General features: G+C 41.9%; 1 protein-coding gene across 2 annotated transcripts in view; it reads right to left on the bottom strand.

Moving 5' to 3' along the window:
- LOC126267510 (RNA-binding protein Raly-like) overlaps positions 1-27,617 on the bottom strand; it is a 750,937-nt gene that overhangs the window by 284,201 nt on the left and 439,119 nt on the right. For both annotated transcript variants that reach the window (XM_049972810.1, XM_049972809.1), the window contains exon 2: positions 7,717-7,882. In XM_049972810.1, the coding sequence (XP_049828767.1) occupies positions 7,717-7,861 (145 nt within the window). In that variant the 5' untranslated portion in view covers positions 7,862-7,882. The remainder of the gene's footprint in view (positions 1-7,716; positions 7,883-27,617) is intronic.

Here is a 27,617-nt window from a genome sequence, read left to right as displayed (position 1 = left end):
TTATAGAAGCTTATGCCAGAGTATGTACAATAATATGACATTTCCTTAACTACTGCTTTTGCTTGTATACATGCAACTTTCTACACCGCATGATGATCTTGATTTTTACGTTAAGAATCAATTCTGAAAAAGAACCAAAGACAGCCGCAGAACAGAAAGATCCCTCTCTACGGCAAATAACAAAGAAAAGAAGGGAAGTAGTAATGAACCCGACGGATCAAAAGTGTTTACCGGATACTGTCGAACCCGAACCATTGCCAGTCCCGCAGAATCCTCTTATCAACTGAGCTATGCAGGCAAGATCCTAGCTCCGCCCGCCTTCGCCGTTGCAATTCTAGGAAGTGCAGGGAAGCTAAGACTAAATGGCTTCATGAAACATGTGGATAAATCGAAAAAGAAATGACTGTCGGAAGGACTGACTCAGTATGAACGGAAGTCAAAAAACCTTCGGTGGAGTTAAAATCAAGGGTGGTAACATTAGGAGTGCAACGGGAATTCCACTGTTAAATACAGAGGAAAGAGCGGATAGGTGAAAAAAGAGTACGTTGAAGGCCTCTATGAGGGGGAACATTTGTCCGATGTGATCGAAGAAGAAACAGGAGTCGATTTGAAGAGATGGGGGATGCAGTACTATAATCAGAATTCAAGAGAGCATTGGAGGACTTAAGTTCAAACAAGGTGGAAGGGATAGATAAAATTCCATCATTATTTCTAAAATCATTGGGAGAAGTAGCAACAAAACGGGGTCTATTCACGTTGGTGCGTAGAATGTATGAGTCTGGCGACATACCATCTGACTTTCGGTAAAATGTCATCCAGACAATTCCGATAACTGCAAGAGCTGACAAGTGCGATAATCATCGTACAATCCTCTTAACAAGTCATGCATCCAAATTGCTTAAAAGAATACTATACAGAAGGCTGGAAAAGAAAATTAAGGATCTGTTGGGTGACGATCAGTTTAGCTTTAGGAAAGCTGAAGACACCAGAGAGGCAATTCTCACGTTGTAGTTCATAATGGAAGCAAGGGTAAAGATAAATCAAGACACGTTCATATAATTTGTCGACTTGAAAAACCGTTCGATAATGTAAAATGATGCAGGATGTTCGAAATGCTGAGGAAAAAGGGCGGCCAAGAACGAAGTTGCTCGAATTAAAAAGGCTGTAAGTTAGGAATGTCTTCTTTCGCCCCTACTGTTCAGTCTACACATCGAATATACAACGATGGAATAAACGTAAGGCTCAGGAGTGGAATTAAAATTCAAGGTGAAAGCATACTATCAGTGATACGATTCGCTGATGGCACTGCTATCCTCAGTGAAAGTGAAGAAGAATTACATGATCTGCTGAATGGAATGAACAGTCTAATGAGTACAGAATAGGAGCTGAGAAGAAAGACGAAAGTAATGAAAACTAGCAGAAATGAGAAAAGCGAGAAACGTAACATCAGGATTCATGGATGAAGTTAAGGAAGGTAGCAAAGTGATCAATGACGGACTAAGCATGGAGGACATAAAAAGCAGAGTAGCACTACCAAAAAGAGCATTCCTAGCCAAGGGAAACCTACTAGTATCAAACACAGGCCTTAATTTAAGGACGCAATTAGCAAGAACGTACATTTGAAGAATAGCATTGTATGATAGTGAAACATGAACTGTGGGCAAGCAGGAACAGTTGAGAATCTAACAATTTGAGATGTATTGATACAGACAAACATGGCACATTATTTGCAGATAATAAAAACTATTTTCAATAGGTGACACGTCTTAGAGCATTAGTAACGACAAAGCAAATGTTGCACCGCTTCAGAGGGGTTACCTATTGTGGCTGACTTCTTTATAATCTCAAGATGACTATACAAGCATTAAAACCTGTAATCAGGCTTCTAAGAAATAAATCTTATATTAGATCACTAAAATATAATGCGAAAATGTATCTCAAATATAAACACACAAGATGTAAATTGGAAATATTCTAGTCTATGACTAAGTCCAAAAGTAAACAATAGAATCCTTTCTTAAGGTACGTTTAAAACAAAATGTGCTGTTTTGATTTTATATGGTACAAGCTAATTAGCATAATTAGATAACTGTCCAATACATCACATTCAAAATAAAAGTTACTGATTTGATCACGTCAGCCAAACTAAGGCTGCACTATTTTTTTAAAACAAATGTTCGTCTGGTTATATATTTGTAATTTATTACATGTTTCGAGTCAAATATGTCGCTGCGATGTACAAGGAGCTGTTAAAGAGATGCAACTGTAATTTACATTTCAACAAACTATAACTGTCTGTCAGACATTTTATTTCCAAGAGAGATTACGGTTACCAAAGAGTGCCAACGTCAAGTTCGCCACAAAAGGGCGTATATTTTACTTGGGAATACCACTACTATACAGCGTACAAGTGTTGTGTTCTCTTGAACTACAAGTACTCTGAGCGTTACTGGGCACTGAATAACTTGTCGGTGCCTAGCATACCACATCTGAACTCAGTGACTGAAACGGGCCTCACCAGAGCTAGGTAAAAGCTTCTCCGACCGCCACTTGTTACCCCTCCCCTTCCCACCTTGTAACGTTTACCTTCGTACTGAATCATGGCCTTTCTCTCTCAGTGGTGAAGTAAATGAATCAGGAGCGCCAATATGATAGTTTACAGGTTAAGCGGCGACTCTAAGTATCCGCGAAAAGTTTCAGTTCCGATCCTGTTGAAAACCTCCGTAATACCGACTTTTAAATCATTTTCTTGAACGAAGAACACTTGACTACACTATATTTTTCCTTTCACTGGGAACTAGTGGGGTGATCCCCCCTGCTCCCCGGGTATGGGGGAACTGAATGAAGTAAGGCAGCCTATTCTGCAACAATGCGAATCACATATGCTTGCTTCACTTCAACATTGACCAAATCGTTGGGCATAATTCCTCAGACCTTCACAACCTGCAGCTAACATTTCTTTCCATGCTTTACAGGTGGAATAAATTGTCTTGGGATCGTCTGTCCGATTTCAGAACTGGGTGCATTCCCTGAATGACTTGTATTCCGCTATTCGAATTCGTGTTGCCGTTTTTCTTTACCAATGTTTGGATTAATTCCACTTTTCGTTTCTTCTGGGATTATTGTACGAGTTTCTGTTGATATTACTTTAAAATCTCAGTCATTATTGAATATTCCCAAGATTTTCAATTTTTTGGGTTGTAATTGCTACCTTCATTTATCATCATCTTCTATTTGACCACCTTGAATATCTGAGAATTCTAGCTTCGTTGTGGAAAGCTAAATGCTAACGGAAGTAATGAGCATATATGTCATACTTCTCTGTAATGTTTAAGCTAATTATAAGTTTTTCTGCAACGAAGATAATGCGTAGTGTTTGAAGGCTAATGTATTGTTAAATATTATTACCATCACTTTTGAATCTGAAACCATACAGAATATGTTTTCCTATGGACATTCGTACTCCTATTAAAACTGGCACACAAGGAGTACAGTGTCTGAAAATTAGATTCCAATAACTAGAGGTGGTCAAAATCTGCCGTAACTGTCATTCGTAATTAACATTACGTAAAACATAAATGCCACATTTAGCTGCCGTCAAAACTGTTGTATAGGATCTTGTCGCACGTACACGGAAGATGCATATCACTTGATGCCGCTACTAGCTTTTCTTTCAACAAGCATGATGGACGAGTAGTAAGGCAATTTTGTTATTACAGCACGCACTACAAAAAAACACCGTTTCAAGATTCTGGTAAAAACGGAAGCAAATATTTGGACATGTCGGCGGCTCTCTCTCTCTCTCTCTCTCTCTCTCTCTCTCTCTCTCTCTCTCTCTATCTCTATCTCTATCTCTATCTCAAGCACACACACACACACAAACACAAACACACACACACACACACACACACACACACACACACACACACACACACACACACACACACACACTAATTTCCAGTAATTGTTTCAAAACAATGTTTTGATTAAAATTAAGAGCCAAAAAATTTCTTGAACATTATTTAAGTTTTACTTGCAGCGTTAAGTCTACAACTGACGGGAGGTGATTTCAGAGAAATGTCAATTAAATTTTTTACTTAATTTTCAAATAACTCAGGCATACGTGTGGGACGACGGAAGTCTACAACTACGACATATTGGTTAATTTGTTAACTGCCGTTTTCATTCTTAATAGTATATCTGCGAAAACGAAACTGCGCACAGACAGTCGATCGAAATAACCCCAACTTTGTGACTATTTTTCCTAAAGTCAATCAAAAACCTTAAGTTTTATGAATGTAATTTTGTGTGAACCGATGATAGTATTACCAACGATAAGCGTGCAAAATATTTTGAATTTTTTTAAGTTGAATGACTTATTTGGCGTAAAATTAAGCGTAGAAAGAAAAGAAAAACGGAAAAAGTGGCTAGTATGACTGAATTGATCAAAAAGTGTGTGTCAGATCCACAGAAAATGGTCTCTACTATCCATGAATCATACTTGTATAATCCAGATAAGGGTAATCTTGAAAAAAGAAATGTGCTTTAAAATAAGTGTGGCATCTGAGAAGAGAAGACCAGCGCGTGCTGTGCATTGTGTATGAAAAGTCGGACCAAACGCTGCAAGGCCAATGCTGTATCTTTAATCTGCTCGAAGAATGGCAAAATTGTACCGCTGACAACTTTTTTCATGTCTCGGGCACTTCTGCTAACTGTGATCGAATCTCATTTCCTTCAAGGTTCTCGAACAGAGCACGAAAATTCTGAACCATTGTCAACCTCTTTTCTGAACTTACTCTGTTAAAGAAGTAAGGATACTTCTGCTCCTACTAAGTACGACAGATATACTCCGATAACATTGCTTTCCGGTGTACATTTCAGCGCGTGGAGCAATAGCGACCACCCGCCACCCAAGTTTAGTCATTTAGTCAAGCGTCACGTGCTCGCCGTGTTGCCAGTTTGGTACGTCCAGTACGTCTTGTGTAGCGGACTGGCAGCAGACCGGCAACGCTGCTGCCCGCCATTACGATCTGTCGCTCACTATTTCATTAGAATCGCCGTATAGGCTGGAAATTTTCCCGGTATAGCAATGGAAAGCAGACAGATGGAAGGAGTATATACAGGGTCTATACAAGGGCGATGTACTCGAGGACAATATTATGGATATGGAAGAGAATGTAGATGAACATGAAATGGAAGGTATGATACTGTGTGAAGAATTTGACAGAGCACTGAAAGACATAGATCGAAACAAGTTCCCGGGAGTGGACAACATTCCGTTAGAACAAATCATAGCCTTGGGTGAGCCAGACATGACAAAACTCTACCAACTGGTGAGCAAGATGTATGAGACAGAAGGAATACCCTCAGACTTCAAGAAGAATATAATAATTCCAATCCCAAAAAAGCAGGTGTTGACAGGTGTGAAAATTACCGAACTATCAGTTTAATAAGTCACAGCTGCAAAATACTAAAGCGAATTCTTTACAGACGAATGGAAAAAAATGGTAGAAGCCGACCTCAGGGAAGATCAGTTTGGATTTCGTAGAAAAGTTGGAACACATGAGGCTATACTGACCTGACGACTTATCTTGAAAGAAAGATTAAGGAAAGGGAAACCTACGTTTCTAACATTTGTAGACTTAGAGAAAACTTTTGACAATGTTGACTGAAATACTCTCTTTCAAATCCTAAAGGTGGTAGGGGTAAAATACAAGGAGCGAAAGGCTATTTACAATTTGTACAGAAACCAGATGGCAGTTATAAGAGTCGATGGGCATGAAAGGGAAGCAGTGGTTGGGAAGGGAGTGAGACAGGGTTGTAGCCTATCCCCGACGTTATTCAATCTGTATATTGAGCAAGTAGTAAAGGAAACAAAAGAAAAATTGGAGTAGGAGTTGGCTCAAATGATTCAAATGGCTCTGAGCACTATGGGACTTAACGTCTGAGGTCATTAGTCCCCTAAAACTTAGAAATACTTAAACCTAAAGAACATAAGGACTTCACACACATCCATGCCGGAGGCAGGATTCGAACCTGCGACCGTAGAGGTCGCGCGGTTCCAGACTGTAGCGCCTAGAACCGCTCAGCCACCCCGACCGGCAAACACAGTACTGGATTTTGCAAAAAAGCAAAAGAAAAAATTATCACTGCGGTTTTATAGATCTACTACCGTACACGGATCTTGCAGAGCTCACAACCGGTTGTGAGCTCTGCAAGATCCATGTACTAATTTATATTTACGTGACGAACCCTAATTCTAGGGCTATATTTCATTTTGACAAATGGATCTATGCCGACATTTATACAAACGGCGATGGTACATTAGTCCTTACATTACCGCCTTCTGAATAAGACAAATTTATATTTGTCGAAACCTAGGTAAAGAATTCTTTATCCATTGCAACTAGTCGGCTGTTTATAATTTTATAAAGTTGACAATCACTGCAAAACAAAAGAAGACTGAAACTAGATTTTAACATAATAGGACGAACCATTCGTTTGGAAGTATGAAGTTGGGCTGCTGTTCATAACCCGTAATGAAAGGAGAATACATCAACAGACTGGTTCAATGTTTTCGTTACATACAGCTGCATCAATTTAGGACGAACCATTCGTTTGGAAGTATGAAGTTGTGCTCCTTTTCGTAAGCCGTAATGAAAGGAGACTACATCAGGAGACTGGTTCAATGTTTTCGTTACATACAGGAGATCAAAAATCAACAACATAACAGCGGATGGACTGAATGTATTTTTCATATCACTGCTTGGCTGATCTGAAATGACCCCTAGAAGTTGTGATTCTTCTAGGCGAGAAAGGTAAGAATGAATAATGAAGGCATTTTTCTTGTACTGATGCTCATTCCACATGCTGCGTGGTTGAGCTGAACTGCCACTTAAGTTGATGTGCGTCTTTTCGGGGAGGAAGTTAGATAAGAATGTGTAATAAAGTCATTGTTCTGATACTGATGCCCATTCCACAGGCGTGCATCCTTTCCCCTTGGGCGCACTTCACATAACATAAGGTACTTCAAATCCGTCTTTGCAACTACAAAAATGCGTACTTTTCTTGCCGTATACGTTTCCTTTCATTTATTGCATCTTCATTCCTGTCTGGTTTCTCTTCACAACAACACGTAGTCGGCATCCCCATTTTCTCAGCATTTTAGCGTTTGGCACTGATGTTAGTGGCTTTGATTTTCTTGATGCAAAACACGATTATATATTGGATTACTAATTTTTATTTATGGTTCTTTGACTAATTGCTAGTACACATTCACACACAGTTTAGTAGTTGCAAAGGCGGACTTACTCGTCTTTTTTAATTGTATTACTTAATTGTACCATCGGCGTTTCGTCACTCTCGTAGTATCTCAGCTGTCTTCCTGCTCTCCAATGGCGGATCAGTATTTGTGCCACATGGTTAACAATATATATGCTTTCGTCAGCTGTATCAACTGCCGTTTTGTTTCCTCAATCTGAATTCCTACCCTTACACTACTTGTTCTTGTTCTGGTAACTGACCTTTATTAAGCATAGTGTAATATATTCAGTAATATATATATATGCCCGTCTAACAGGAGGCCTGAAAACCCTAATCTTATTAGTTAAAATTAAATAATTATACAGCAACTATGTGTACACAAATTAAGTATTAAAAACGGTAAATACACGGCAAGTTTTGCCACTAAAAGAACTTCTGTTCTTCGCAGCTTACCTGCGATTCTGCCATATCGTTGGAACATTCGTTCGACGTCTGTCTTGGAGCACTGGAAAGTGTTGAGGTTGCCCACAAATACCCGCGAGTTGACAGCTTGCGGGTCTTGCGAATTTGTCTGGTTGCCCACTTTGCTCATCTTCATAGCGAGGTCGGGAAGTACGGCCTGGAACAGGACAATCAGTTCTAAGTTACATGCTTCCGGTTTGTGAAATCACCCTCAGTTTACTGATAGGAGAAACGTTGACATCGGTAACTACAATGACATACATCGAACAAAGCAGTGAAACTGAATAAGTCAGCGGCCATGACAATGAAGAAAGAACCATAAGTGGTTACTCCAAAATCGCACGACAACGCACGCAATAGCAACCACACATAAAGTTGGAGAGTGAGGAACTTACACAGTGACGCAATCTAATTAACACAATAATAACACAACAGTAATTTTACTAGACGTGTTTGTGTCTGAGGTGGCGCACCTTGCCTTCCCATGATCTTTGAACGCTTACGCACCACTTAAATGGAGACGTACGATTTAGACTCCGAATCACCGTGTAATACGACCTGAAACAAGTGACAGGAAAAAAAGGATTCCGGCTGACTGATGACTGCCCTCCGAACCTTTGGTTCTGACATCTGGCAGTTAACCCACTTGGTCACCGAGCCACAGAAACAACTTTTTAAAAAAATGTATATACAGCTATAAAATGAGATGAATTTGACAAACTTATGAGCACGAAAGAGATGCAAAAAATTTATGGGTTTAGGACATTTTTGAGTACCATTAAGCTAAATAGTGGACACAGAGTGAAACAATGGGCTGCATTGTCATCCACCACACTTGGTGCATACATCCGCAATATTGGGTATGGGCTTACGAACGTCTCAACTTTTGTGGACGAATTCGGAAGAGTGGTTACGAAACTGCACTTTGCCTCACTGGCTTGAAAGAAACAAACATTAGCCAGTTCTCGAATTCAGAGGTCGCAGAATGTTTTCCTTCACTTCCATTTTTCCTCCCAACGATGCATGGCCATGAACCTCGTCAAAGACGGAATGATGGAAGAATAATGTTTAAGATCTAATCGTCAGCGAGTTTGAGAACAATGGAAGCTCGAATTGGGGTTTTCCAAATTTGAGTGCAGTGTCTTGAATACTGTTTCACTTTTCTAGGTATAAAAAAGATGTTACTGCATACGCTAAAGAAATACGCACGGTGTTACAATTTCTCCAGCTGTACTACTTGAGAGATGAACATTCGAGATTCCTTACAAAAAAAGTTTGTAATCCACATACACGACTGCAATGTTGCTTCTTGGACTTAATACACGGCTAATGTATTCTAGCACAGCATAAGATAATTTGCTGTTAGGGACAACGAATTTTACATCTCACGAGCAGAAAGCACGCAGAGATATGGAATAATTCATTAATTCTGTTAATAATTTTCTTTAGGAAGGAACTTAAATAAATGTAGCAGTAATTAAATTTTTCGTCGTACGTGGCAGAAAATACAATTTTAAGGAAACAGTCAAAGTTCAGAGATTAAAATCTGATTTTATTTAGGCACATTTATAGTCATTAGCAAAATTAAATTATGTAACGAAAATTGAGTATAATAGAAAAATGACTCGTTAGTACTTCAGTTCGAATAGTCTTAAATCAACTAGTTCACCAGCAGATTCGGTTCTCACTTATGAAGGAAAGATTTAACAAGCATTTAAGCTAAATATTTCGAACACACGCATGGAGATTATCACTTACGCGAACTATATTCACGATGTCACTGAAACTGTTGATAAGGTATTTACCGTATCTTTCAGGTGTGCTTTAGGATATCCACAGAATGCTCGTACAAATGGGAGATGGCGTTTAGCGGCACTCGAGCCGCTAGCCTAGATACAAAATTCATTCAAAAGAAACTGAGTTATTCTTTACGCGGATTCAAGAAAAAAAATCTAAATATTAGGTTGCCAACTGAAAAATACCTGAACAGCTCAATGACCTGAAAATTCTTGGCAATGAGTCGACATTTGTCAAAGTATCACAATTTTTTCTTGATTGCTATATAGTTACTTGACGCACAACTAATAAATTCATATAATACGCATAGAGATTTACCTATTAAACAGTCTTTAAAATGCAATAATTCATTGCAAATTCTAAATGGTTTTAAATGCTATCGTTTCAGTTACTTTAGTGCAACCCTTGCAAGCGCCAACAATGATCTAGCATTGCTGATAACAATCACACAGAAGCAGCACAATTAGAGCAGCAGAAATACCATAATTTGAATGCCACTCCCTCGTCTCTAGAAATATTTGGTTGTAGTGACAGATTGATCCGCAGCGTAGCTAAGTATCTGACGTTAACTTAGTATCAACATAGAGCACATTACTTGCTATCAGATTCAAGAAACTAACTCATTGCTAATGGACGAAAAGTCACTCAAATCAGGTGTTTACCACCAGCATTGTAAATAAATTATACGTTAGGCACTACCATACCAATTAAACAGTAACAAAAAAAACTGTACAGTTTACGGGAATATGTGAATGAGATGAGTTACGTATTCCGACTCCAATGAATGACATAAAAGGTACTGCAAGTTCAATTTAAGAGAAAGTAACGATATATTATAATAACACACACGATTCATAAGTAGGGGTTTCAAAAACTGGCAGAACTAAGGGAATGGGCGTTCATTTACCACTCCTACACGTAAATCTTTGGACAATATGCTTCATTGAAAGCCACAGAATCGATTAACCATGTAATAACAATAGATTGCGCTTCGTAAGCCTGTAGCAAAATTGGCCCAAAAATTTACCCGTCTCAACTGTTGCACTAGAAATACAGTACGAAGATAGAATTGTATGACGTTAGGGCGCACATTTGACAATTAAATTGGCAATCTGATGAGAAAGGAAAAACAAGGCGGGATTAATGCATGAGGAAAGCGCTTGTGGACGCTCATTATGTAGTCAAGATATATGGCGTAATTTGCTTACCACGTCAGTCCCAAATTTGGAACAGAAGCTTCCCAAAGCGATGTAAAAGCCTTACGCTGAATTGGCCGCACAACAACGCTGAATTTCGCCTGTGGAAAGAACTGTAATACGCGTAATATTTCCGCAAAGGCTAATCTGAATTAATTACAGCGGGCAGATATCCAAAAGAATCTACAATAAGCGGAGATTATTCTTAGTCTGCAAAGGTTAGCTTTTGCTAAGCGGTACTCAGCAAATTCATTGTTATCTGAATGTCATTTGTTGGACAAAGATTAATTATTATTTCCTTGAATCCTACAATCATATTTATAAGGCGATCAAAGATAATTATATCGTGTGCATGATAGAAGCATGAAAAGATCTCTTCCATAAACAATGTATTCTTCCTAACAACTAACGGCATTTTTCGAGTAACCCGTAATTAACACATCTTCAAAAATCAAAGAAGAAAATAGTGTTTTGTTCACTGTCGCCTCTCAGTGTATAAGGTGGCTAATAAGATTATTACAAAGATGTTTTTATAGTATTAAATATTTTCGGTTCACAGATGACTAAACTTGAAACAGAAGAGGTCAGCAAGAACAAACACAGTATAATGGAACTTCCTCATTTAATTTATTCGTGGCAATCACGAGAGAGACGCAGTATGAACGTAGCAATCACGGACCAAGTACCACATTTTTACAACTTTAACAAGCAGGTCAATGAGAGTGACGGTACGACGAACCGTGACAATTTTCTGGGTGTATTCGACATAATGTACGTGAAAAGTCATATAAATACGAACAAAAGTTATTGTTCGGTTAGTACCACTAATATCAGTGAAATCAAAATATGAAAGAAAATCAATGTGCTAAATTGCAGCAACTAATTGTGAAGCGCCCGCCTGTAACGAAATTTTGCTGTATCGCGTGATTCTTGGAGAGCATGCGCTTTTACTATATCAACATAGCCAAAAACATGTAACTTAATTATTACTTCGCACTTGTCATTATTTTATGCAGTACCGACTTGTCGGAAGAAAACAAATCAATTTTCATAGTTTAATTCATTTCCTGGAAACAATTCACTTTAAATTCCAGGCTACGACCGGTCATTTGACTGCCAGGAACCGCTTACCGAATTCAATTTCTTTTTATTGTGGGGGCGTACCTGATGCATAATTTGTGGTTTTTCGGTGGACCAATAGTGATTAGTGTGACTGTTGATGTCAGCAGAAAGGGGAAATCCAACTGGTTTCACGTGTAAGAACATAAATACAGAATTACAGGCTGTGCTTTTAACACCAATCTGTTGCGAATGCGCCCTAGGAGATATTATTATTAGGATTATTTTCTAGTAATAATTTTCTCCACTACGTTCGCAACCATTTCCGGAATTCGAGGACTTATGAATACGATAAATATTAGAAACATGGCCAATGGATTGCCATGTTCCAGTTTGTTACCAACTTCTAACCACTGCTTTATGTACTGGCACTTTAGACCAGGAACTGTTTGTTAATGGAGAATTTTACGAGTGGTTTTAAATACATCATTATGGATGTAAGCTTCAACTGTACACGCTCTTTCATTCACAGGGTACGACATACTTTACTTGCAGCGTTCGAGCAAATAGCTATAACTAGCGACAAAAGAATAAGTCCACCACGAAGAAGAAGGAGAACCATGGTGAACGCAGTGCAAGAAAATCTTCGGAATACAAAATTGTACTTGTGTTTCGGAAATGAAGTGGTAGCACGACCTCCAGACCAGATGAGAGGAAACACAGATACCAACAAACTCAGAGTAAGAAAAAGGCGAATAGCCTCTGGGAAAAAATATGATGCAGCAAGAAAAGGCGGTTTTATTCACAAAACGAGTATTTGTGTGCTTGCTGCGGAGAACGACCACGCAAACAAGCGTTGTGTTCCATGGTTCCCTTCAGCCTAGGGAATAGAAAGAAGTCACAAGTTACCATGTCCAACGAATGCGGTGACTGTGGCAACATAACGGTTTTATTTTTTGCCAAGAAATCACGAATGACCATTGGAGGTGTGAGCGGGAGCATTATCGTGGTGCAATTTTCCACGAGTGGTTTTGCCACAGTTCTGATCGTTTTCTTACGACTGCTTCACGCAAACGGCGCGTAACTTCCTCATAGTATTCCTTACTGACCATACGACCACTAGGCACGCTAATCGAAGAAAACACCGAGAATAGCTTGTACACGTGATCAAACCTGTCAGTTTTTTTATCCCCAGTCTTGGCTCTTAACGCAGTTTCCATTGAGACGATTGGGCCTTGATTTCGACGTCATGCTCGTATACACACGTTTCGTCACCTGTTATGACCTTCTTCAGAAATTCTGAATCGTTGTCGACTTCATTCAACAAAACTTGAGGGATGTCTACGCGACGTCGTTTTGGTCGTAATTCAACAGTTTCGGAACAAACATTGCTGTTGCACTCTTCATGCCAAACAGTCTGAAAAAATTTGCTTGGCATGAGGTAAAGGATATGCCGACATCATTAACAACCTCCACGATAGTGATTCCATTTATCAAGCAAAATTTATTGCAAATTCTTTGATCGATTTTTTTCGGAGGTAAAAATTTACCGAGCACTCGAAAACATGCAAAATCTTTTCGACTGTCAACAATAAACCAATCATTCAAAACAGCTGAAAATGTAAACATAAATCAGGAACATATGTTACGAGGTTCTAAATTTTTTTCTGAAAATCGAATGTATACGGCCCGTTGCTTCCTGATCACGCCTCGTACGTTACTCCTTACGTAACATGGACATGTTTCTGAGTTTGGAAATGCAAGGTTAGTGTTGTTGACAGTGAACATAATGATATTAGCTTGACACAACCTACCAACAAGCGACTGTCACAGTCTAGCTTCGGTATCCGGGGCTATACCGAATATTTATTAATCTTACTTATCATATCCACGATTTCTGTAATGAAATCCGAAATCTAAAGAGGTAGGTGTTGGGTTGGAGGGTGGTTTCAGCCAGTGTCCGTGACTACGCTCGCCTAATTTTACCTTCATCCGTTACGTCCAAGGCCCTTTCACGCCCTAGTGGAGAAATGAGCCACGTGTTCCCGAACTGAAGGCCCCCATTTTCAGCGATGAATATGATACTCAGTGAGTATAAAGTACAGCGGAAGGAAACCGAAGAACAAAGTAAAAGTAAGTTTATTCCACAATTCCTATTGATAAAGCAAATCTGTCTTAAATGAATGTAGTTTCCTAATTTTCTCTATTAGGTCTACACCAGAAGTCGGAGCGTAACAGAATGTTCAAAAAAAGTAGGATTCTGTTCATATAAGGAGGAGCGAGAACGCGTCAAATTACAGGTAGAAGATTGTTGCACGAAAATTATGAAGTAGCAGGCAGTGAGATTATTTTATCATTAAGTTTTTCAGTTTGGATTCCTTGAACATATTCTACGTCTGCCATCAGCGCTTATGTTTCAGTCTTTTATTTACTTTTGTATGGAACAGTGAGCCGCGGTAAAAGTTGCTGTTTTGAAGAGCGCGCCGCAGCGCGTATTGTGAAGCAGTCGCCCTCCGTTTCTGGCGCTTGAGCCGCTGTGGCAATCGCGGTTTCGGTGTCTCCCTCTGGTGGGAAAGGGGAAAGGTTGTCTGTTCACGTGCATTTAAGGGGCGCTATGCTATAAGTGAGTGAGTCGCCAGTGAGTCAGTCTGGGTCAGTCTCTCGTCCGCATTTGTTAGGCAGTTAGTGTCTGTCTGTCATTCGGAGTGCTAGTAGTCTGTCGTTCGGATCAACATTTAAAGCCGGCAAAATGAGAGTCTTTCCACTCCGCCAGTTAAGAGAACTCTGAGAGTGGTCGTCCGATCGGGGCTTAGTTCCTGCATCTGAGTCTGCGCGTTAGACCGCCAGTCTGCTCGAGTTTGCTCAGACGATGGTCACTGGCGGTTGGATCGATCGGTTGGTCGGTCGCGCACTGAGACACAAGATGACTTGTCCGGCTTGAGCGTCGGCGCATGTGAGGTCGCCACGTGAGCCCAGTGGGTCGCGGCGTATAGCGACATCAGTCTTGCCGGTGCGAGCTGCGACGCCGTGAGACGAGAGATTGGCTCGCCTTCCTGAGTCCGTTGAAGCGGCTTGCAGCAGACGGTTCGGGAGAGCGATTTGGGTGTGCTGCGCCAGGTCTTTTCGAGAAATCGCAGTTTATTAGAAGTTAAGTGATTGGTGATATGTTGTTTGATTTACTCTTGTTAAATTCTACTTGTTTTCTTGGCGAGGTCACCAGCCGTTTCGCTTTGGGGTCGTCCCACCATTCTTCTCTGTTTGCCCACCGTCGGGAAGGTGGTTGTTTATAAATTGGGTGGTCCGTTTTTCTCTTGTGGAGTAGGGGCGAGTTAGAGCAACCTGCTGTTCGGATTGTTCAGTAATCTCCCTATCAATCTACCGTACGTTAGTAGCTGCCTCTGTCATGTTTGTCGGATTTGGTGTGTTAACGAATTTATTGCTTGGTGTGTCACGGCCTAATACCTGAAATATGTTTTGATCTTTGGAAACTTTGATATTATTGTCTATGGTCTTGAGAGGCGGTATCTGTGTACTGTAGAGCATCTCAACTATTGTTTGGCCAACCTTGTAGAATTTTATATAAAATTGCATTTCATGGGCTTTTATTTAAATTATCATTTTAGTATATAAAGTTGCCACCCTTTCACCGTAAGACTTTTCTTAGAAATTAAGCTCGAGTTGCACCTTCGGTGGCAAGGTTAATATTTTAATTGATAGTGTTTTGTACCATTTCCATCCCTCATACGGGGGCTGCATAATTTGTGTGCTTGTGTAAATTGTTAAAACTCTAAGTTTAAAGTAATCTGGTGTGTTGCAGATTTGCACCAGTGTAGTCTTTCAGAGGCTGTTATGAGCGGTAGTAACTACGGCCGTGTCAAAGGGCAGCAGTAAGGTTCTCTGCCCGAAAGCTCATACAGTCAAAACTTGTTTCTCTCTGCCTCTGAATAAATTGTAACTTTGATATTTAGAGGGGGATTTCTGATTAAAATTTTAAATCTGTTTGATTTAAAAAATGCTTTTAGGTACCCTCCCTGGCAACTGCTTCCAAGCTTACATAGTGTGAGTAAATGTGTTAATGTTCTTGATGAATCACTAGTATATAAAATAAATTCTTAAAAATATTCTTTAAGAATAAAGCACGGTTCAGATTTATCTACCTTCCTTTCGACAATTTAATTGTACTTTTTCTTCCACTAGCTTCGACTTGAATAATTGTAATCTCCAGTATAACTAGCTACCCATTTCATTTTCATACTTCTTTCTGACAGCAGGGTACAGAGTCCATATGAAAGTTGTTTGCGTCTGCTTTGTCATTGTGTATACAACGTCCCGCCCTGCAAATGGTGGCTTCAATAATGGAAGGCTACTCTAGTGCCAGTGTAGGTCTAGTCGTTTGTAGTATGTCTATGGTTACATCGTGCCCGCACGTGAACGTGAAAGGCAGTACAGCTTTTTTCAGCGCGCTGCAGCCGTGTGGCAGAAACGTCGTCACTCGTTGCATCACATTCAAGAAGTCCTCACATAAACAGAGGTCTACGCTCACCTCGTCCGTTTTGATTTTTAACTATGGGGACACTTAAAAGAAATTGTGTACGAAAATAACCCTGAAACGGTAGACCAACTGTAACAAACGAACGCTTGAGTGCAGAAACCATCTTCCACAGTAAAGTGAGTTCGAATGTAGTAGCCCGCATCTCGTGAACGTGCGGTAGCGTTCTCGCTTCCCACGCCCGGATTCCCGGCTTCGATTCCCGGCGGGGTCAGGGATTTTCTCTGCCTCGTGATGGCTGGGTGTTGTGTGATGTCCTTAGGTTACTTAGGTTTAAGTAGTTCTAAGTTCTAGGGGACTGATGACCGTCGATTTTAAGTCCCATAGTGCACAGAGCCATTTGAACCATTTTTGAACACAAATGTTTGTGAGTGCAATACTTTAAGGAACAGGGCGACCTATTTCAACAGTCATGTAATTTGTTGTCTTTAAACAAAATGTTTGCTACGAAAGAATATGCATTTTACAAACAGCGGGCAAGAGTGAATTGATATGTCTCACATAATCTTTTGTACATTACAAATTTTAATAAATTAGATCCCACAACAAGCCAATAATTATATGTGTTATGAAACACAGGGCGCACGATCCAACATTAAGGCTGCCAATGTACCGGCTTCCAGAGGCAACAGAAATTTGGCATTCTGTATTTCATACCATTCACCAAATTTAAAAGTTTCAGATGTTGTGACAGTATCTTCATTAAGAGGTACAATCTAACGTTAAATGTTTACCACAGTAAGTAAATTAAAGTTAGAAACTTTGCGTATGTCTTGCAGCAGCGAAATCACTGCGCGAAATATCCTGAAGCGCCAAAGAAACTGGTATAGGCATACGTATTCAAATACAGAGATATGTAAACAGGCAGTGTACGGCGCTGCGGTCGGCAACGCCTATACAATACAAGTGTGGCGTAGTAGTTACATCGGTTACTGCTGCTGCAACGGCATGTTATCAAGATTTGAGTTTGAATGTGGTGTTATACTCGGTGCACAGCATCTCCGAGGTAGCGTTGAAGTGAGGATTTTCCCGTAAGACCATTTCACGAGTGTACCGTGAATATCAGGAAAGCAGTAAAACATCAAATCTCCGATATCCCTGCGGCCAGAGAAAGATCCTGCAAGAACGGGACATAAGACAACTGGAGAGAATCGTTCAATGCGACAAAAGTGCAACCCTTCCGCAAATTGCTGCAGATTTCAGTGCTGGAGCATCAGCAAGTGTCAGCGTGCGAACCATTCAAAGAGAAATCACCGATACGGGCTTCCGGAGCTGAAGGCCCACTCGTGTACCGTTGATGACTGCGCGACAAAAAGCTTTACGCCTCACCTGGGCCCATCAACACCAACATTGGACTGTTGATGACTTGTCTCTGAGCACTACGGGACTTAACATCTATGGTCATCAGTCCCCTAGAACTAAGAACTACTTAAACGTAACTAACCTAAGGACATCACACAACACCCAGTCATCACGAGGCAGAGAAAATGCCTGACCCAGCCGGGAATCGAACCCGGGAACCTGGGCGCGCGAAGCGAGAACGCTACCGCAAGACCACGAGCTGCGGACTGTTGACGACTGAAAACATGTTGCCTAGTCGGACGAGTGTCGTTTCAAATTGTATCTAGCGGATTGACGTGTACGGTTATGGAGACAACCTCATAAATCCATGGACCCTGCATGTCAGCAGGGGTCAGCAAGTTGGTGGAGGCTCTGTAATGGTGTGGGGCGTGTGCAGTTGGAATGATATGGGATCCGTAATACATCTAGACACGACTGACAGCTGACACGTACGTAACCATCCTGTCTGATAACCTCCATCCATTCATGTCCATTGTGCATTCCGACGGACTTGGGGAATGCCAGCTGGAAAATGCGACATCCTACACGTCCAGAATTGCTACAGAGTGCTCCAGGAAGACTCTTCTGAGTTTAAACACCTGCGCTGGCCACCAAACACCCCAGACATGAATATTATTGAGCATATCTCGGATGCTTTGCAACGTGCTCTTCAGAAGCAATCTCCACCCCCTCGTTCACTTACAGGTTTATGAAGAGCCCCGCAAGATTCATGGTGTTAGTTTCCTACAGCACTACTTCCGACATTAGTCGAATCCATGCTACGTCGCGATACGGCACTTCGGCGTGCTCGCGGAGGCCATACACGATGTTAAGCAGGTGTACAAGTTTCTTTGGCCCTTCAGTGTGTAACAGTGATCGTCGAACTGCGGCCAGTGGGCCGTATTCGGCTTGGATCAAGTTTTCGTGCGGCTCGTGGTTTTCGAGTATTCTATAGTAATATCCATATAGCAATAAGCAGCCGAATACAAAACGTCAAGTAACGGTAAGAGCTACCTAAAAGTGTATTTTTCTTGTTCAGTAACAAACAGTAATACTTACAGAGACAGCAATATTTTAAGGTGTGCTTCATGTTAATCAAAGTCGGTGGTTTTGGCCATGAGCCAAGTAAAGTGGACCGCTTACCTCAGCGGCTGTAAGTGCAGTAGACCGCACTTGCGGAGAGAGAAGGGGGATATTTTATTGTCTATCAGTGCTGGCAATACATGGGCGTGTGTAACTCACACCGATTAGCTGCTAGGACAGATTTCTGACAGATGTAACAATGATCCTTGAATGCGAATTATGGTGATGGTCATCCTCAGAAGAGGTGCGTAATTGTAGCAAGAAATACGAAATTAAATTAGGGCTGTCTTGATACAACACAATCAGTACAAGAAATACGACATTTAAGTCGTGATTCTTTACTGTTATTAATCACCGAGCGAGGTGGCGCAGTGGCTGGCACACTGGACTCGCATTCGGGAGGACGACGGCTCAATCCCGCGTCCGGCCATCCTGATTTAGGTTTTCCGTGATTTCCCTAAATCGCTCCAGGAAAATGCCGGGATGGTTCCTTTGAAAGGGCACGGCCGGCTTCCTTCCCCGTCCTTCCCTAATCCGATGAGACTGATGACCTCGCTGTCTGGTCTCCTCCCCCCAAAACAATCCAATCCAAATCTTGTTGTTAATCAGCATCACTCTTTCATACAAAATAAAACACCACCACTTCGTCAGGCAATTACAGCGTCACATTTATGAGGCCACAGAAGGTGGTAGCAATCTGAAACAGAAAACAGTCGACTCGAAGCGCCTTAGCGGTCAGTGTTTGGGGAAAGGCGAGAGTCAGCGACCATCTTATCTTGCCCATACTATAGCTAGACTATTAGGGGCTCAGAACGGACTAATTTATGTAGGTTACCAAATAATAATAAGATCGGTACAAACGAAACCACACACGGCGCCCACAGCGTCGGTGTTGGCTCCTGAGCACAGTAGTATGAGGCCCACTGGTATAGACGAGTACGGTCCGTGCCGAGACATCATCAATAAGATGCAATAACGGGCCAATGAAAATGTTAACACTGCTTCAAAGAACCTCAGACAATACATGTCGAGAACGCACCTCGGAAAGACACTTCCTGTCTATGGCCCGATGGCTAAACGTAGCACAGGCAAATGAATCAGCATGAAGAAATGACCTACACAATAGGGAGCGTGTACCAACCACCACTGTAAAAGATCTCATTCCAAACAGCTATCCTGGTTTATGTATGAATGACGTTTATCTGGTTAGAAGTATCACGGCGTTCCGTTGACGCTGCTTTTGCTCTTCAAGGTCAAGAAACATGAGGAAAGTTGGGAAAGTGGGCACGTTCGTTCTCGACAGTGATTTACTTGACCGCAGGGCCACATTTTATACCATTAGCTCTACTCACATCTGGAGCAAAACGGCCTCGCGCACACAATTTCAATTCAATGTTATTCGGTACCAAAAGTCGGATTTATGATAGAAATTAAAGTGGAAGTTATCGCAAATTGTTCATTGAATCGCAAATTTTACACAACCTGCCTACAAGCAATGCAAATAAATGAGATAGTAAAATGCGTCGGAAGCTCTCTAAAAGCAATGCAGATAAATGAGCTAGTAAAATGCGTCGGAAGCTCTTTAAGGCTTATGCGGCTATGAGTAAGTACGTAGCAACGACATAGGCAGTAACGATTTGCCAAAGGACCTACAGAGAACTGACGAATGGTGCAGAGGCTGGCAGCTTATCCTGAACGTACGTGGCGAAAGAAATCCACTATTGAACTTCTACACTATTGATAAATTTCTGAAAACATATCTACAGTATGTATCCAGTGCGACCTAAAGTAAAATGACAACATAAAACAAATACTAGCAAAAACAGCTAAGAGAGATTGGGGTTGATAAGAAGAATCTTAAGGAGATTCCGTTAAAGAACAGGCTTACAAGGCGCTTGACCGATTGTTCAGTAATGTTCATTAACTGGGACCTTTACCACGTAGGACTGGTAGAAGACATAGAGAAGATCCAATTAAGAGCTGCGAGTTGCGTCACTATTCGGCATGACGCGACGGCGTTACACAGATGCTGAAGTCCAGTGGAAGACGTTACACGAGAGACATTGTGCATCACTGAGAGGTTTACACTTTCCGGGAACAGTCAGACAATGCATTACTTCCTCCCACATACGTCTCGTGGAATGATCAAAACGAGAGAATTCGAGAAACTGGAATTAATACAGAAGTTTACCGCCAATCATTCTTCGTACGCGCCATTCGTGAGTGGAACAGGGTAGGGAGGATCAGTTAGTGGTACCTACTAGACGTACCATATTCACTTCAACATAAATTGTACGAGGACGTCAATTACCCCGTTGGTACGAAACTACGAATCCAGCTCAAAAAATTCCGGAACATTGGCAACTTCGCGCCAATGGTGTGTTGGAGCGAAACGCGGTTTGCATTCCTGCACACGCGTGTTTTAATGTCTGTCGGAAGTTTAACTGTTGTATGTGTGTTAGTTATTGTTCAGTATTGTATTCAGTAGAACATTGTGTCGCACAGTTTGCAAATTTCTAGATGGGGAGAGTTAGAGGAGCAATACGTCTGCACTAAGTTTTGCGCGAAACTCAAGAAAACCTTTACATAGAGAGCACCAAATGATGCAGAAAGCCTACGGTGATGAGTGCTTAATCCGTACTCGGTGTTACAAATGGTTCACGCGGTTTTAAATAGCCGGAAGGAAGTTAAAGATGACCGTCGTTCAGGATGCCCATCGATGTCTACCGACGACGCTCATTTCAGGATCGTCAACGAAATTGTGCTAGTCAATCGAAGACAAGACTGTCCGAGAGACTGCAGAAGAATGTAACATTTCAGTTGGATCCTGTCATGAAATCCTGTGAGAAGGAAGCGGTCTGGAATGTGACGAGACAATTCATGGCTTTGCATCGCGATAACGTACATGTACAATCATCCTTGTTGTTTGATTATAACAAAAAAAAGGAAATCACTGTGTTGCCTCATCCTCTGTTCTCTCCAAACCGTTCCCTGCATACCTTTTTTCCAAAGTTGAAAACCCCGTTGAAAGAACGTAGATTTCCAACGATAGATGAGATACATTGCTTGCTACACCAAGAAGAAATGCAGATGATAAACGGGTATTCATTGGACAAATATATTATACTAGAGCTGACATGTGATTACTTTTTCACGCAATTTGAGTGCATAGATCCTGAGAAATCAGTACCCAGAACAACCACCTCTGGCCGTAATAACGGCCTTGATACGCCTGGGCATTCAGTCAAACAGACCTTGGATGGCGTGCACAGGTACAGCTGCCGATGCAGCATCAGCACGATACCACAGTTCATCAAGAGTAGTGACAGGCGTATTGTGACGAGCCAGTTGTTCGGCCACCATTGATCACACGTTTTCAATTGGTGAGAGATCTCAAGAATTTGCTGGCCAGGGCAGCAGTCGAACGTTTTCTGTATCCAGAAAGGCTAGTACAGGACCTGCAACATGCGGTCGTAAATTATCCTACTAAAATGTAACGTCCACTGCTCAAAGTGCAGTTAATGCAAGCAAGAGGTGACCGAGACTTGTAACCAATGGCACCCATACATCACGCCGGGTGATACGCCAGTACGGTGATGACGAATACACGCTTCCAATGTGCGTTTATCGCGATGTCGCCAAACAGGGATGCGACCATTATGATGCTGTAAACAGAACTTGGATTCATCCGAAAAAATGACGTTATGCCATTCGTGCACCCAGGTTCATCGTTGAATACACCATCGCAGGCGTTCCTGTCTGTGATGCAGCGTCAAGAGTAAACGCAGCCATGGTCTCTGAGCTGATAGTCCATGCTGCTGCAAACGTCGTCGAACTGTGCGTGCAAATGGTTGTTGTCTTGCAAAAGTCCCCATCTGTTGTCTCAGGGATCGAGACGTGAGTGCACGATCCGTTACAGCCGTGCGGATAAGATGCCTGTCATCTCCACTGCTAGCGATACGAGGTTGTTGGGATCCAGCACGGCGTTCCGTATTACCGTCCTGAACCGACCGATTCCATATTCTGCTAATAGTCATTGGATCTCGACGAACGCGAGCAGCAATGTCGCTATACGATAAACCGCAATCGCGATAGGCTACAATCTGACCTTTATCAAAGTCGGAAATGTGCTGGTACGCATTTCTCCTCCTTACACGAGGCATTACAACATCGTTTCACCAGGCAACGCCGGTCAACAGCTGTTTGTCTGAGAAATCGGTTGGAAACTTTCCTCATGTCAGCACGTTGTAGGTGTCGCCACTGGCGCCAACCTTGTGTGAATGCTTTGAAAAGCTAAACATTTGCATATCACAGCATCTTCTTCCTGTGGGTTAAATTTCGCGTCTGTAGAATGTCATCTTCGTGGTGCAGCAATTTTAATAGCCAGCAGTGTAAAAGAAAATTCACAAACGGCGCTTCGCACGATCCACCATGAGGCGCACCAAGACTGCTTTCGGCCGTGGAAACGGTGTTGGGAAGAGAGTATTTCGAAGAAGACCAGGCACTGTATATAAAAGGTTGAAACGTCCCCTTAGAAAAATTATACAGGACTGTGCTTAAACTGACACACAATATTTTTAGCGCAACACAATCAGACTTCCAAAATTCCCTACGAAAGAATGGCCCTGACTAACATTAACCTATACGTTTCACAAATCACTTACCTCACAAAAATCTTGGTTACTCGAACTACTGTAATACAGCGAGCGCCACTACTGCCAGCTAACTACAAGATTCAAACTACGGAAGGCACTAACTACTGATAGGGATAGTTAGCAAATGAAAGATTTTAATACAGAACAAACAATGTATTTACCTTAATATCATCTAAAGTCATAATATATATAGAAGTTCATGACATCAAGTCTTACAAATTTCAAAAGTCCGCCATTTCACTAACCACATCCACGACTGCTGGCGGCTCACCTCCAACTGCGCAACGCTACGCGCTGGTAACATCCAGCTGCCCAACACTTCAATGGCAGACAACAATGCAAACTAGCCACAGACTGCACACAGCACAGCCAGTAATTTTTATACAGAGCGCTACGTGGCATTACCAATAAGAAAACCTAAACAGCCTACTTACATAGCCCCTATGCTCCCCACAAAAAATTTTACGAATTGTTTTGGGCAATGGCCAATGCAGATTTGAAAATTTTTTCATAATTGCAATAATAAAAAAATGAAATGCACACACTTATCGAGACAATGTTGGTCAAAAGCTAAAATTTTCTCACAGTCCATAAAGACAGTCCTGATCGTTCATCACAGTAAAATTGCAGTGTTTTTCTCAAAGTCTGAGCAGTAAAAGAAAATGCACACGGAAGTAGTGGATTTCCATGCAGTCTTGACGTAGTGTTGTTCTTCCAACAGAAAGACAGTGCTGACTCCTGACATGCAGACAGGTAATGAGCCACAACAGAGCAAACCCACAGCAGCGTCAGTCGAAGTTTTGAAGAATATTGGTAGGTAGGTCATCACAGAGCAGATCAACTGTTTTCCTGGTAGAGATTACGGTATTGGTGGGCTACCAGAGGTGCAGACCCAGTGAAGTCCTTGTAGAAATAATGGTATTGGTGGACCATCAAAGATGCAGACCCATTGTAGTTCTTGTAGAGATGGCTAGCAGCCATCCGTTGCGACTCTGCAGGTGCACAATCACCATCGAAGAGTCTTGCAGACAATATCGCAAGTCCTTGAATCACCACTTGTGCACTCACAAAGTTTTTTCTAATTGTCCTTAGAACCAGCAATGCTGTTATCCAGTCCCATGCTGAATTATTAACACACGTCCAAACACTAACAGTCCCTACTTCTCACATATTGTCCATATACTACGACCAACAGAAATGTGTGCAATGAAATGTAACTTATAAGTTACTTAATTTGATGAACTAGTGTCAATTACAATTTTATAACATAAGAATGCAATAACAAAGGTACAAAATACTTTATTAAAGAGCATAACAATGTATTTACCTTAATAGTCATAATATATATAGCACTTCATGACATCCAGTCTTACAAATTTCAAAACTCCGCCATTTCTCTCCCCAAATCCATCACTGCTGAAGGCTCACCTCCAACTACGCAACGCTACGCGCTGTTAACGTCCAGCTGCCCAACACTCCAATGGCAGACAACAATGCAAACTAGCCACAGACTGCACACAGCACAGCCAGTGATTTTTATACAGAGCGCCACGTGGCGCTACCAATAAGAAAACCTAAACAGCCTACTTACAAGGTAACCGCAGAACAGTTTTGTGGCAAAAGTTTCGGAATTTTGTGACCAGACCTCGCACAGTTGATGGTGAACTATCACAGGTTTTACTTTACCTAAAGAGCGCCTCGCAGAACCAAAAGAACCGCCAACGTTTAACGATGCCACCGAGGTGCTGACGATAGAGTCTTTTTCATCTCAATCCTATTTCTTCTTATGAGAATTCGGCCATTAGAAGGCAAGCATTCTCCGAAATGTGATGCAGTTGTTTGGAACGACGAAATAACAAGCAATTCCGAACATATGGATGGTCTTCGTGGTGGAACGGTGATCACGGGAGACCGCAGGATTCAGTGCTACGGACCTCGCAACCTGATTTATGGGCTAAAGATAAGGCGTTCGGGCGGACTCGGCGAGCACTTGTTTCGCAGGCTTTTGCCAGCATTTCAGACAGTCACCGCCCGCACATTTTCGAACTTACTTTTTTTCTCGTCTGTTGGGCTCCCGCCCAATTTATTGCCCTCCTTCCCTCTCCATCGCCGTCCCCCGCCCGCTGCCTCTATCACGGCTCTGGTTTCGTGTGCATCTCGTGTTCGCATCGTCGGCAGCCCATCCGCCGCGGACCGGGTCGCTCTGCAGCGCGAGCGAACGCTCTTATCAGTGTGCTACCGCGAGTCCGCCCGCTCTCGTTAAGTCCAACGGCTGCAGCAAACACGGCAGCCCGACAGTAAACAGCCTCATAAGTCACTCGCGTTACAGATTTACATTCCCACGGCCGCCGCACTCCCTGCCTGCGTCTCCGCGCTTGTTCGCGGCAGGACTTCACACTCCGAAAGCACCATCTTCCGGCGACACGGACGCCCTCATGCTTGAAACCAGACTCTTCATCACATAGTATATCGCTTTAATCTTCTCTGGGTTCTGCTTCACAGTCACGTAACACTTTTTGGGAACTATCATTTCGCCGTAGCTTGTTAAAATATTTTTATTGATGATGTCCACGATTGAAATTGCACTCTTCTGCCATTTTGTGTTGGGAATCTGTTAAAAGTTAAAAATATCAGACAATTTATACACGTTGTCATCACATGAACACGGATACAGGGTGGTCCACTGATAGTGACCGGGCCAAATATCTCACGAAATAAGCGTCAAACGAAGAACCTACACACAACCAAACTTGTCTAGCTAGAAAGGGGAAACCTGATGGCGCTATGGCCGGCCCGCTCGATGGCGCTGCCATAGGTCAATCGGATATCGACTGCGTTTTTTAAAAATACGAACCCCCATTTCTTATTAGATATTCGAGTACTACGTAAAGAAATATGAATGTTTTAGTTGGACTACTTATTTCGCTTTGTCATAGATGGCGCTGTAATAGTCACAAACATATGGCTCACAATTTTAGACGAACAGTTGGTAACAGGTAGGTAAATTAAAATACACAACGTAGATACGTCTGAACATTTTATTTCGGTTGTTCCAATGCTCAAAACGATGTCAGTCAACTTCAATGCACTTGGCAATACGTGTAACGACATTCCTCTCAACAGCGAGTAGTTCGCCTTCCGTAATGTTCGCACATGCATTGAAAATGCGCTGACGCATGTTGTCAGGCCTCGTCGGTGGATGACGATGGAAAATATCCTTCAACTTTCCCCACAGAAAGAAATCCGAGGACGTCAGCTCGCGTGCCGTTGAAGAGGTACTGAATAGCATATTTCATGACAGGTGGATTGGTCGTCGAACACCATACCATGGCTCGCACGTTCACTGGATCTATGTGCCGGACATCCATCATGTTTGAAGTACATCGCCATTCTGTCATGCGGTGAAACATCTTGCAGTAACATCGGTAGAACATTACATAGGAAATCAGCATACATTGCACTATTTAGATTGTCATCGATAAAATTGGACAATTATCCCTCCTCCCATAATGCTGCGCCATACATCAACCCGCCAAGGTCGCTGATGTTCCACTCGTCGCAGCCATCGTGGATTTTCCGTTACCCGATAGTGCATATTATGCCGGTTTACGTTATCGCTGTTGGTGAATGACGCTTCGTCGCTAAATAGAACGCGTGCAAAAAATCTGTCATCGTCCCGTAATTTCTCTTGTGCACAGACGTTCAAAGTCGTCGCCATGCAATTCCTGGTGCATAGAAATATGGTACGGGTGCAATCGATGTTGATGTATCATTCTCAACACCGACCTTTTTGAGATTCTCCATTCTCGCGCAATTTGTCTGCTACTGATGTGCGAATTAACCGCGACAGCAGCTAAAACACCTACTTGGGCATCATCATTTGTTACAGCTCATTGTTGACGTTTCACATGTGGCTGAACACTTCTTGTTTCCTTAAATAACGTAACTATCCGGCTAACGTCCGGACACTTGGATGATGTCGTCCAGGAGACTGATCAGCATACATAGCACACGCCCGTTCTACATTTTGATTACAATAGCCATACATCAACACGATATCGACCTTTTCAGCAATTGGTAAACGATCCATTTTAACACGAGTAATGTATCACGAAGCAAATACCGTCCGCACTGCCGGAATGTTACGTGATACCACACGTACTTACACGTTTGTGACTATTACAGCGCCATCTATCAGAAAGCGAAAAAAGT

Source organism: Schistocerca gregaria, chromosome 4 (assembly GCF_023897955.1).
Source record: "Schistocerca gregaria isolate iqSchGreg1 chromosome 4, iqSchGreg1.2, whole genome shotgun sequence".
Taxonomy (NCBI): domain Eukaryota; kingdom Metazoa; phylum Arthropoda; class Insecta; order Orthoptera; family Acrididae; genus Schistocerca; species Schistocerca gregaria.
The sequence above is the reverse complement of the archived record's forward strand: the minus strand, read 5'-3'. Positions and strand labels throughout refer to the sequence as shown.